Source organism: Rana temporaria, chromosome 12, assembly GCF_905171775.1.
Source record: "Rana temporaria chromosome 12, aRanTem1.1, whole genome shotgun sequence".
In the NCBI taxonomy this organism is placed as follows: domain Eukaryota; kingdom Metazoa; phylum Chordata; class Amphibia; order Anura; family Ranidae; genus Rana; species Rana temporaria.
Window position 1 is genome coordinate 105,591,439 of NC_053500.1, and position 13,347 is coordinate 105,604,785.

The 13,347-nt window shown below is 45.5% G+C and overlaps 1 protein-coding gene across 1 annotated transcript in view; it reads left to right on the forward strand.

The window, feature by feature from the left end:
• Positions 1-13,347, forward strand: part of WBP2 (WW domain binding protein 2) — a 56,573-nt gene that overhangs the window by 17,031 nt on the left and 26,195 nt on the right. Inside the window, exons 3-4 of the mRNA XM_040330083.1 lie at positions 3,490-3,625; positions 3,997-4,089. Of these exons, the coding sequence (XP_040186017.1) occupies positions 3,490-3,625; positions 3,997-4,089 (229 nt within the window). The remainder of the gene's footprint in view (positions 1-3,489; positions 3,626-3,996; positions 4,090-13,347) is intronic.

The window sequence follows — 13,347 nt, forward strand, 5'->3', positions numbered from 1 at the left end:
ATGCACAGCTGCACCAGATTTTGCACTCTCTAGTTTTAGTAAATCACGCCCAGTGTGTGTTCTGACACCTTTCCATCTGAACCAGGATGATCTTTTTCAGCAATTTGAGCTAATGTCACTCCATTGGATCAGACTACTCGGACCAGTGTTCGCTCCGCACTTCCATCAATGAGCCTTGGCTGCTCAGACCCTGTTGCCAGATTTCTGAGCTCCTAATTGCATGTTACCACTCCGATGATTGAGTGGTTATATGTGAACAGTGGCAGCGCCGCCAATTGCTTTGTACAAAGTATAAATCTGACCATTGCATGTTAGAGCAGTCTTAAGCCCTGTACACACGATCGGTTTGCCTGATGAAAAGGGACCGATGGACCGTTTTCATCGGACAAACCGAACGTGTGTGCGCCCCATCGGTTTGTTTTCCATCGGTAAAAAAAAATAGAACATGTTTTAAAATCTTCCTATGGATAAAAAACCGATAGAAAAAAACGATCGTCTGTGTGAAAGTCCATCGGTCAAAAATCCACGCATGCTCAGAATCAAGTCGACGCATGCTCGGAAGCATTGAACTTCATTTTTCTCAGCACGTGGTAGTGTTTTACGTCACCGCGTTGGACACGGTTGGATTTTTGACTGATGGTGTGTAGGCAAGACTGATGAAAGTCAGCTTCATCGGATATCCGACGAAAAAATCCATCGGATTAGATTCCATCAGATATCCGATCGTGTGTACAGGGCTTTTTTGTTCTAGTCAACTTATCTAACGAAACAAAAAAAATAAATCCTTTCAAAAATAGTTTCAAAGACAACCTATGGGCTTTTTAAAATAAATAAATTCAATACTTTATTTTCGGCCCATGGCGAGATGGCCTCATGTCCGAATAAGGTTTCAGCAATAGGGAACCATGGGCCAGATTCACAAAAGAGATACGATGGCGTATCTCCTGATACGCCGTCGTATCTCTGTGTTACGGCCGTCCTAACTATGCGACTGTTTCATAGAATCAGTTACGCATAGCTAGCCCTAAGATCCGACAGGTGTAATTGAATTACACTGTCGGATCTTAAGGATGCAATTCTAGGCCGGCCGCTAGGTGGCGAGGCCATTGCGGTCGGCGTAGAATATGCAAAGTAATAATTACGGCGATCCACTAACGTCCGCGCTGCCCGTCGATCTAACTTTACGTAGTTTCCGTAGAGTTACGCCGCGTAAAATTAGGGCTGAGCCCTAGTTGTTCTAAGCCATGTTAAGTATGGCCGTCGTTCCCGCGTCGAAATTTAAAAAACAACGTCGTTTGCGTAAGTCGTCCGTGAATGGTGCTGGACGCCATTTACGTTAACGTCTAAACAAATGACAACCGTGCGACGTCATTTAGCGCAATACACGTCGAGTAATTTTCCCGACGGAGCATGCGCAGTACGTTCGACGCGGGAACGCGCCTAATTCAAATGGTGCCCGCCCCATTTGAATGGGGCGGGGGCTTGCGCCGAGCGCATTTACGTTACACCGCCGCAAGTTTACAGGTAAGAGTTTTGAGAATCAGGCACTTACGCTGTAAACCTGCGGCGGTGTAACGTAAATGGGATACGTTACGCTGCCGTGGAGCAACGTAAATGTATCAGAATCTGGCCCCATGTTACCGCATATGCACAGTGTGCTTTAATGCAATGTCCCCTAATTGCATTGAACAGATAATATATGTAAAGTGGGGCCTACCCAGGACCCTGCATTAACTATATCTGATCTCCCACAGTACACATCACTAGGAAATGCAATCGTTTTAGTAAATAAACTGCTAAATACCTTTTCTTATCAGCAGTATATAGCAGTCTTGTTACCTCTAAAGCCCCATAAACACGATCGGAATTTCCGATGGAAAAAGTCAGACGGATTTTTTCCATCGGAAATTCCAACCGTGTGTATGTCCCATCAGACTTTTTTTCCGAGGAATTCCATTGGAGTTTAGATAGAGAATATGTTCTCTTTTACTCCGATGGAATTCCGATGTTAGTTTGGCCGGGCAAAAGCCTGATCGTGTGTACGGGGCATAACAGTTCTTGGTTATAGCTTGTAGGAGGAGTTTTTATATTTCACTGAGTTGTCCTATCAGGATCCAGGACCCCTGACCCTCTGAGTAAAGTTGTGCCAGTAAATCCACTTTTTGAATAATTTTTCTCAAAGGCCCCTCTCCGTGACCACCAGATCTTCCATTTTAGTAATTTCAGTAAGCTTTTTCAACCAAACGGAGATAGAAGGTGGTTGTGTGTGTTTCCGAAAAAACAAGCTACAGTAGAGCTTTTCGCTGCCGTAAGCAGTAATGGCAAAATGGAACGTCTGTAATGCCGTGTACACACGATCGGAATTTCCGATGGCCTGAAATCCGATGGAATTTTTTGTCGAATTCCGTTCAAGCTGTCTTGCAGACCAAATTCCGAAAACACGGTGACATATAACACTACGACAAGCTGAAAAAAATGAAGTTCAATGCTTCAGAGCATGCGTCAACTTGATTCTGAGCATGCCAGGGTTTTTTCTCCGTCGGAGTTGCACACAGACGATGGGAATTTCCTATCGTTTTTTTTTTTTTCCCATTGGAAAAAAATAAAACATGTTCTATTTCTAAACACCGACAGAAAAAAAGTCTGATGGGGCCCACACACGATCGGAATTTCTGATGAATATTGTCTATATGACTTTTTTCATCGGAAATTCAAATTGTGTGTACGCGGCATGAGGCCCCGTACACACGGTCGGACAAAACCGATGAGAATGAACCGAAGTTCAGTTTCATCGGACCAAACCGACCGTGTGTATAGCCCATCGGTCTGTTTTCCTTCGGTCCAAAATTTTAAAACATGCTTTAAAACCGAACCTATGGACCGCTGCCCGATCGGACCAAACCGATGGTTAGTACAGAAAAGCATTGGTTCAAAACCCGCGCATGCTCAGAATCAAGTCGACACATGCTTGGAAGCATTGAACTTTGTTTTTTTCAGCACGTCGTTGTGTTTTATGTCACCGCGTTCTGACCCGATCGGATTTTGAACTGATGGTGTGTACACACATCAGACCACTTCAGCGGTGAACCGATGAAAACGGTCCGTCGGACCATTCGCATCGGTTTTGTCCGACCGTGTGTACAAGGCCTTAGTCTTCCTCGAGATCTGGTGATGGTGAAGAAAAAAAGAACGATAGGTCCCACGGTAGGACATGATCAGTGAATTTTTAGACAATGCGACGTACCTCTGACCAAAAGGAGTAACCATGCAACCTATGGGTTTTTATAATGTAAATCTAGATAGTTAACTTGGAGTTATGCTAGGGAATTGACTCTGCCTGGAGTAGTCACAATTTCTAGTTCAAAGGCACATTGCAAGTGAATAAAATAGAATTTCTGAAAGGAAAGACGCTGCAAGTAAGCATTTACAATACTTGATTGTCTGTGCTTTTGCCCGCAAGTTGATGACAGGGTCTCTTTAAATCCGCAGGTGATATTTGTATCCAAAGGAAGGGATCCAATGCAGTCATTTATGATGCCTTTCTACATGATGAAGGATTGTGAAATCAAGCAACCAGTTTTTGGGGCTAACTTCATCAAAGGCACTGTGAAAGCAGAACCTGGTGGTAAGAACCACATTCGCAGTCCTGATACTTAAACCAGGGGTCTCCAAACTTTCCAAACGAGGGGGCCAGTTTACTGTCCTTCAGGCTTTAGGGGAGCCAGATTGTGGCCAGTGGGAGTAAATGATGCCCCATCATTTGTGTCAGTGGGAGAATTTTAATTGGCTTTAACGGGAGGAATAGTGCCCCATCAGTGGTTTCAGTGGGAGGAATGAAATCCATCATAGTTGTTAGTTGGAGGACTAGTGTTTCAAGGGCCAGATAAAGGCAAGCAAAGGGCTGCATTTGGCCCCTGGGCTGCAGTTTGGAGACCACCGACTAAAGGTAAAATGTTCAAATGGTCACATTCTGTACTCTGTTTTTTTTATCTGCAGGTGGCTGGGAAGGCACTGCCACGTTTAAACTCAGTTTTCCAGCTGGGGGAGCCATAGAGTTTGGACAGTGCATGTTACAAGTGGCCTCTCAAGGTAAGTAGCATTTAATTAAAGTGTGTATATGGGCAAAGAGGGGCAAAAAAAAAAAAAATCAAACACATTTAGTACACCTCTTAAATTCGTGATTATTTCCTCATGTTTTTGTTTAAAAAGTTTGCAAATAAAGAAACCTACTAGTTGATCTGCTAGAAATCCAGTGAGCCTATACTGCAGTGGTTCTCAGCCCAGGATTCGGTGACCCCAGGCAAATCATCATTCGACCCCCCCCCCCCGGGGGTCGAATGATGATTTGCCTGGGGTCACCGAATCCTGGGCTGTTCCTGAAGCCCGTACCGCTTACCCAGCTATTTTGCAGCCACCCATTCAGTTCACGGCATGGCTGGGGGGCAGAGACTTGAGGTCAGCTTACTGGTGAGGAATGTGAAGTGGGAAGGCTACCCAAGCAGAGATGAGGTATATTGAGGAGCCCACTCTAACCAGGCAGAAAGAATGGTTGGAAAAGCAGTTAGAGTACAGAACGGCTATCATGAGAAGGTCAGAGAACAAGCGAATACTACAGAGGCAGTGCCAGTTTGGAAAGGGGGAGAAAGTAGGGCGTATTCTGTCTCTTCTGTGTAGAACCAACTCCCCTCCATCAAATGTTCCAGCAATGAGCACAACAGTAGGAGAAATCTCCACTGATGGTCAAGTGGTGATACACACATTTTGCGAGTATTATAAAGCGCTGTATAAATCCAAAAAGGGGGTTGGGCGTGGAGTTATGGAAGCTTTTTTTCAGGCAATAACAGTCCCCACTCTGTCAGTCAAGGACAAACAGGATTTAGAGGCACCCTAGAGGAAATACAGCAAGCAGTGGCTGAAATGCCCAACCAGAAGTCCCCAGGCCCTGGTGGGCTTCCAATAGAGGGATATAAACATTGGCCCAGATTCAAGAAGCACTTGCGCCCGCGCAACCATAGGTTACGCAGCGCAAGTGCTTACTTGCTCCGGTGTAACGAGTGCTCCTGATTCAGGAACCTCGTTACACCGATTGCAGGCTAAAATCTGTGCGGTTATGCCTCTTATGCCTCGCAGATTTTAGGCTGCATTCTTGCGGGGGCCGCTAGGGGGCGCTCCCATTGTGTATCAGCGTGTAGTATGCAAATTGCATACTACCACTGATTCACAAGCTTGCGCGGGCCCCGCGCAAGCCAGGTACGGAGTTTCCGTACGGCTACTTTTAGCGCAAGGCTGCCCCTTCTAATAGTAGGGGCAGCCAATGCTAAAGTATAGCCGGCCTTCCCGCGCCGTGAAATTTGAATATTTTTTTGAATTTTTTCACGGCGTTTGCGTAAGTGTAACGTGAATGGCGCTGGACGCCATTCACGTTCACTTAGAAGCAAATGACGTCCTTGCGACGTCATTTGCCGCAATGCACGTCGGGAAAGTTTCCCGATGGAGCATGCGCTGTACGCTCGGCACGGGAGCGCGCCTAATTTAAATGATTCCCACCCCCGGCGGGATCATTTAACTTGCGCGCGCTTACGCCGGGCAAATTTGCCGGCGCGCCCTCGCAATTCACGGAGCTACTGCTCCGTGAATCGAGGGCAGCGCAAAATATTTGCGGGGGCGCAGGGCAAAATCGTTGCCCTGCTCCCCCGCAAATATCGCGCAATTCTACTTGAATCTGGGCCATTATGGTGAAGTACTGCTTCCAGAATTGCTGAGGACATTGGAGGGGGCAGCAAGCGGGGGGGGGTACTTCCTAGCTCGATGTCGGAAGCGACCATTATCGTAATACACAAGGAGGGGAAAGACCAACTGGACCCTTCATCTTACCGTCCAATCTCCCTATTATGCACTGATGTAAAGATCCTAGCCAAAGTACTCGCCACTCGCTTCAATAGATGCATCAATTATCTTATCCATCCAGATCAGTAAGGCTTTATACCAGGCAGGGCAACAAGTACCAATATTAGAAGGATCTTTCTAAACTTACAGACACCAACAGACAACGAGGGCTCTAGAGCGGTGTTGTCTCTCGACGCCGCAAAGGCTTTTGATAGCCTAGAATGGACATACCGTATTTTCCGGCGTATAAGACGACTTTTTGGATGCAAAAAAATGCATCCAAAGTCGGGGGTCGTCTTATACGCTGGTGACAGTCTCCGTGCTTGCAAGCGTCCATGATTTAAAAGCCGCTCCTTCTTCTCAGCATGTCCTGTGATAGGCGGAACACAAATCTTCCCAGCAGCGCCTCTGTTCTGTGTTCCTCCTATCACAGATGCCTTCTCATCCTCGGACGAGAGGACGTCTGTGATAGGCGGAACACAGAACAGAGGCGCTGCTTGTAAAATTTGTGTTCCGCCTATCACAGGACACGCTGAGAAGGCGCGGATTTCAAATCATGGACGCTCGCAGCACGGAGACTGTCACCGGCCTGGAAACCAGCAAAACGTGAGTGTTGGCACAGTGTGGGCAAGTGTTGGCACAGTGTGGGCAAGTGTTGGCACAGTGTGGGCAAGTGTTGGCACAGTGTGGGCAAGTGATGGCACAGTGGGGGCATGTAATGTAATGGCACAGTGAGGCATATAATGTAATGTAGTGAGATTTGAAAAAAGCCTGTTTCTGTCAGCGGTTCCGGCTACCCCTCAGCTTCCAGAAAGACTAGTAGGAAGGGGGTAGTCTTATATGGCGAGTATATCCCAAAACCAACATTTTTTATGGAAAATTAGGGGGTCGTCTTATACGCCCAGTCGTCTTATACGCCGGCAAATACGGTATTTATGGAAAGTGCTAGAGGACATTGACTTTGGACCTTGTTTTATTAGCTGGGTTAAATTACTGTACAGCGAACCAAGAGCTAAAATCAGAATAAACAACGAGCTGTCAGAAGTGTTCCAGTTGGAGAGAGGGACGAGACAGGGGTGTCCTCTATCCCCCCTTTTGTTTGCCCTCGCTATGGAGCCTCTGGCAATTTTGGCTAGATCGAGGACGGATATAATAGGGGTTTAGAAGACTGCTGGGGGGAAGACAGGATTGCATTGTTTGCGGATGATGTTCTGTTTTTCCTAGGAGATGTTGGAACCTCATTAGATGAAAATGGTTGGGGAATTTGGGCAGTTTTCAGGCCTGGCCATTAATTGGGAAAAAGCCGCCTTGTTACCACTAGATCCACTTGGTCCCCAGATATTGCCAGGTGTTTCCCAACTGAGTGAGGACACAAAATTAAAAAACTTGGGGATTTGGGTTATGAAGGATGTTAGCCAATACGCTAATACTAATATTGCCCCACTTTTACTTAAACTAAAACAAAAAAGCTATATATGGAAACGACTCCCTCTGTCTGTAGCAGGACGCTGCAACCTAATAAAAATGATATGGCAGCCGCAGATACTATACTTGCTTCACAATTCCCAAACTGGATAGGGCAAATGTGGTTCAAGAGAATAGAGTCGCTATTCAGAGAATTAATATGGAGGGGTGGTCAAGCCAGGATTAGCTTACAGACGATACAACTCCCTGTTGGGCGGTTCCACACCCAAGACTATACTTTGTGGCGTCTCAGTGGAACCCCAGAGCTAGATAGTGCCAATAGTCGATTGTTGCTAACAGGGAATCTCCATATGCTGCTTGTGGAAGCCTTAGGCCCCGTACACACGAGAGATCGATCCGCTGAAATTGATCCGCGGACCGGTTTCAGCGGATAGAACCCCTGGTGTGTACAATCCAGCGGATCTTTTTCCGCGGATTTTTGTCCCCGGGGATGGATTTCCAGCGGATCAAAATTTCTTGACATGCTAAGAAATCGATCCGCTGGAATCCAGTCCAACGGATTGATCCGCTGGTCTGTACAGACTCACCGGATCAATCCGTCCTAATCCATCCCCCGCATGCGTCGTAATGATTCGACACATGCGTGGAAGTCCATATATCAAAGCGTCGCGCACGTCGCCGCGTCATCATCGCGGCGACGGAGCGACACGTCACCGCGGACGGAATTCCGCGGGGATTTTGATCTCATGGTTAGTACAACCATGAGATCAAAATCCACCGGAGGATTTATCCGCGGAAACGGTCCCCCGGACCGTTTCCGCGGATAAATCCTCTCGTGTGTACCCGGCATTAGAGGCAGATTTTTTTACTATAAATGCCCGACTACAAAATTAGTTAGTAAAATATGGCAGACAACAAAGGTATTGCTGGGGTTAATTGGGGTAACAGAATTTTCCCCCTTATGGAGTAATAAAAACTTACAGGAAGTAATGAGTATAGAGAAACCTGGGGAATGGGTGATACAGGGGATAAATCGTTTAATACACCTGTTCGAGGGTAACACCATGAAAATATTTTCAGAAGGGAATACGATATACCAAATAATACATTTTATAAACACCTTCAGGTTCGCCACGCCATCCAAGCAAAATTTAGCTCACAAACTGTTATATGGACCCAGATCCCCGCCCTTCTTAAAGTAATTAAGGCAAGAACATCTAAGGCTTAAAATACGGTATACATATCTGTTACCTGACAAAGTAAACAGTAATAGTCACCATTACTAGTGATGGTAGCAGTATTCCAGGTCCAGTGCTGAGTAGCTGCAATTCTTCATAGTAACCACAGGGGGGTGCTTGCATGGCACTGCCACCATTCAGAGAATGTCTTATAATTTTTTTAATGAATACAAAGGGGTTGATTTACTAAAACTGGAGAGTGCAAAATCTGGTGCAGCGCTGCATGGTAGTCAATCGGCTTCTTACTTCAGCCTTTTCAATTAGGCTTTGATTCATTCCTTCATTTTATAGTGTGCCGTTTTAGTCATTCCCTTTAGCCCAGGTTCACACTGGGCTGCGGGAGTGAAGCCGTGCGAGTTCAGCTGAACTCGCACAATTTCACTCCTGCTGGCAGTCCCGATTTCGGCCGCGATTTCAGAGACATCTGTGCAGGTTTCTGCACAGATGTCAATGTAAATCGCGGGCTGAAATCGCAAAAAGTAGTACAGGAACTACTTTTTGAAATCGGTGCAGCGCCGCAGATGCGGCGTCGCACCGATTAGGACAGTGCCATTGCCGACAATTGCCGGCATTTGCCGCCGATTTGAGATGCGATTTGACATGTGAAATCGCATCTCAAATCGTACCAGTGTGAACCAGGCATTATTCCTAGTTATAACCCAGGTAACTCCTTCCGATTTACACCCCTTTTAATGATCCTATTTGATCCTGTAGGTCCTAACATTTTTTGATCACTCCCTATATATGTATTATATCCCATTCGTTTTGTGAAAACCCCCTTTTTCAATCTTCAATCTATACACTGTTAAAATGTCGCACGCCGAGACTGCGAGCCAGGGATTCTCATCCACGTCAGTGCCTGACCTCACAAGTGCGCTTCTGGAAGAACGGACAAACCTTCCCATAGACACACTCCTAAACCTTGTGGACAGTCTTCCCACAAGAGTTGAAGCTGTTATAGCTGAAAAGGGTGGGCCAACTCGGTATTGAACATAACGGACAAAAGCCGCGTTTATCATGATGTGAAAAGTGCCATTTTTTAAAATGGTCATTAAAAACGATCGTGTGTAGGCTCCAGAGCATTTTTCCCCGACGTGAAAAATGGGCATTAAAAATTTAGAACATGCTCTAAATTTTCGCTTCGTTTTTCACGTTGTGAAAAACGGTCGTGTGTAGGCTTTAACGGCGTGAAAAAAATGCGCATGCTCAGAAGCAAGTTATGAGACAGGAGCGCTCGTTCTGGTAAAACTAGCATTTGTAATGGAGATAGCACATTCATCACGCTGTAACAGACTGAAAAGCACGAACCGTCTCTCACCAAATGTTTACTAACACGTAATCAGCAAAAGCCGCCCAAAGGGTGGCGCCATCTGAATGGAACTTCCCCTTTATAGTGCCGTTGTACGTGTTTATAGAGAAATGCAGAAAATGGCACCAATAATAATGAAAATTTATAGATTATCAATAAGAAATTAAAACAAGTGCAGCTCCAAAAATTAGTGAGTGACTAATACAACTGTGAAAGAAAGGTACAAAAGGGCGCAACAAGTGTAAATAATGTCCATATAAACACCAATAAATTATTTAATGAAAAAAAAAAAAAAAAACGCAGATCCAAAAAATAGTTCAAATAATTGCAAATGTAGAACTGGTAGCGAGATTGCAGTGTTCCAGATTTAAGCTCCCACCACCGTGCTCTCAGAAAGTGCAATGTGCATAATAAAGTGCTTCACCCGAAGTGACAATCAAAATGCGCTCACCAGATTTAAGCGGCCATAGTTGACCTTCAGGCATATAAAGATTCTCTCAGGATCCTTCTTAATATAATCTCTCCTAAATAGGATCAATTCCCAATAAATCCAACACAGATGTCTCCTTTAGTGAAAAAACTGTGGGGCAGATCCACAAAAGAATTACACCGGCGTATCTATTGATACGCCGCGTAATTTTAAATTTCCCGCGTCGTATCTTTGTTTTGTATCTACAAAACAAGATACGACTGCATCTCGGATCGATCCGACTGGCGTATGTCTTAGTACGCCGTCGGATTGTAGATGCATTTTTTCCGCCGGCCACTAGGTGTCGTTTCCGTCGAATTCCGCGTCGAGTATGCAAATTAGCTAGTTACGGTGATCCACGAACGTACGTCCGGCCGGCGCATTTTCTTACGTTGTTTGCGTTCGGCTTTTTCCGGCGTATAGTTACCCCTGCTATTATGAGGCATACTCAATGTTAAGTATAGCCGTCGAATTTTGAATTTTTTACGTTGTTTGCGTAATACGTTCGCGAATAGGGATTTGCGTAGAATGACGTCACCGTCGGAAGCATTGGCTTGTTCCGGTTTATTTTTGAGCATGCGCACTGGGATACCCCCACGGACGGCGCATGCGCCGTTAAAAAAAAACGTTGTTTACGTCGGGTCACAACGTATTTACATAAAACACGCCCCCATCACATCCATTTGAATTCCGCGCTCTTACGCCGCCAAAGATACACTATGCCGCCGTAACTTACGCCGCAAATTCTTTGAGGATTCGAAAAAAAAAAGTTACTGCGGCGTAGTGTATCTTAGATACGCTACGCCCAGCGGATTAATGCGCCGATCTACGTGGATCTGCCCCTGTGTGTTCCAATCATTCAATCTGGAAAAATTCAAAATGGCTCCACCGCAATGAGCCACAAAAACAGGGTAATACCGTTTTTATTTAAAAGCTTTTCAGGGTAAAACAGTGTATACAGGCAAGTACACACACACACCTATTAATGAAGGCAGCGGCCGGGTTTTTCACAGTGAGCAATAAAATGATTTTCCTGATGACACAAGACACGCAAAATGCATAGAGATTTGACATGGCACGCCTTCCCACTGAAGCGATGTGTTTGTACGTTTTAACCACTTAAGGACCCCTTCACGCTGATTATACGTCAGCAGAATGGCACGGCTGGGCACATCAACGTACCTGTACGTTGCCCTTTAAGCCTAGCTGTGGGGTCGCGCGCGACCCGGTCCAAAGTTCCGTGGCCGCGAGACTCGTGGACCCGATCGCCGCTGGAGTCCCGCGATGGGTCCCCGGAGCTGAAGAACGAGGAGACACAGCTTCCCCCTTCTTTACTGTGGCGCCGTCATCGATCGTGTGTTCCCTTATTAAGGGAATCACAATCGATTACGTCACACCTACAGCCACACCCCCCTACAGTTAGAAACACAGATGAGGTCATACATAACCCCATCAGCGCCCCCTTGTGGTTAACTCCCAAACTGCAATTGTCATTTTCACAGTGAACAATGCATTTTAAATGCATTTTTTGCTGTGAAAATGACAATGGTCCCAAAAATGTGTCAAAATTGTCCAAAGTGTCAGCCATAATGTCACAGTCACGAAAAAAATCGCTGATCGCCACCATTAGTAGTAAAAAAAAAAAAAATATTATAAAAATGCAATAAAACTATCCCCTATTTTTTTTTTACCAAAAATAGGTAGAAGAATACGTATCGGCCTAAACTGAGGAAAACATTTTTTTATATATATATATATATATATATATATATATATATATATATATATATATATATTTTTGGGGGGGATATTTATTATAGCAAAAAGTAAAAAATATTGCATTTTTTTTTCAAAATTGTCGCTCTATTTTTGTTTATAGCGCAAAAAATAAAAACCGCAGAGGTGATCAAATACCACCAAAAGAAAGCTCTATTTGTGGGGGGGGAAAAGACGCCATCTTTGTTTGGGAGCCACGTCGCACGACCGCACAATTGTCAGTTAAAGCGACACAGTGCCGAATCGCAAAAACTGTCCGGGTCCTTTAGCTGCCTAAAGGTCCGGGTCTTAAGTGGTTAAACAGCTTAGATGCATGCCGGAGTGTATATTGCTCACTGTAAAAAACCCGGCCGCTGCCTTCATTCATAGCTGTGTGTGTACTTGCCTGTATGCACTGTTTTACCCTGCAAAGCTTTTAAATAAAAACGCTATTGCACTATCCCCGTTTTTGTGGCTCATTGCGGTGGAGCCGTTTTGAATTTTTCTAGATTGAATGATGGAACACACAGTTTTTTCACTAAGGAGCCATCTGTGTTGGATTTATTGGGAATTGGTCCTATTTGGGAGAGATTGTATTAAGAAGGATATTGAGAGAATCTTTATATGCCTGAAGGTCAATGATGGCCTCTTAAATCTGGCGAGCGCATTTTGATTGTCACTTCGGGTGAAGCACTTTATTATGCACGTTGCACTTTCTGAGAGCACGGTGGTTGGAGCTTAAATCTGGAACACAGCAATCTCGAGAACTGTGAAGCAAAATAAGGGTCAGTGCCCATCTGCAGCCTCACAAGTGCTCATCTGCAGACCCACCATTGCCAGGAATGAATGCACCCACCATTGCCAGGAATGAATGCACCCACCACCAGGAATGAATCCACCCTCCATTCCCAGGAATGCACCCACCATTGCCAGGAATGCACCCACCACCAGGAATGAATCCACCCACCATTGCCAGGAATGCACCCACCATTGCCAGGAATGCAATCTCCTGTTTGCACGGTGGCCTCTTTAATAGAAAGTCCTGCCTCATTTGATGGACAGAACAGTCGTCCAATGGCAGCGCTGGAGACGGGACTTCCTATTACAAAGGCCACCCCGTAAACAGGAAATTCTCCTGTGTGTGTGTGTGTGTACCGCGCTCGTCCCGCCTCCACCCTGTCCCCTCCAAGGCAGCCAGCATATACATCTTTTGTGGCCCTGGCGCTGGGAAATCGTCGGGGGCCACAAAAGATATACATGTTCAA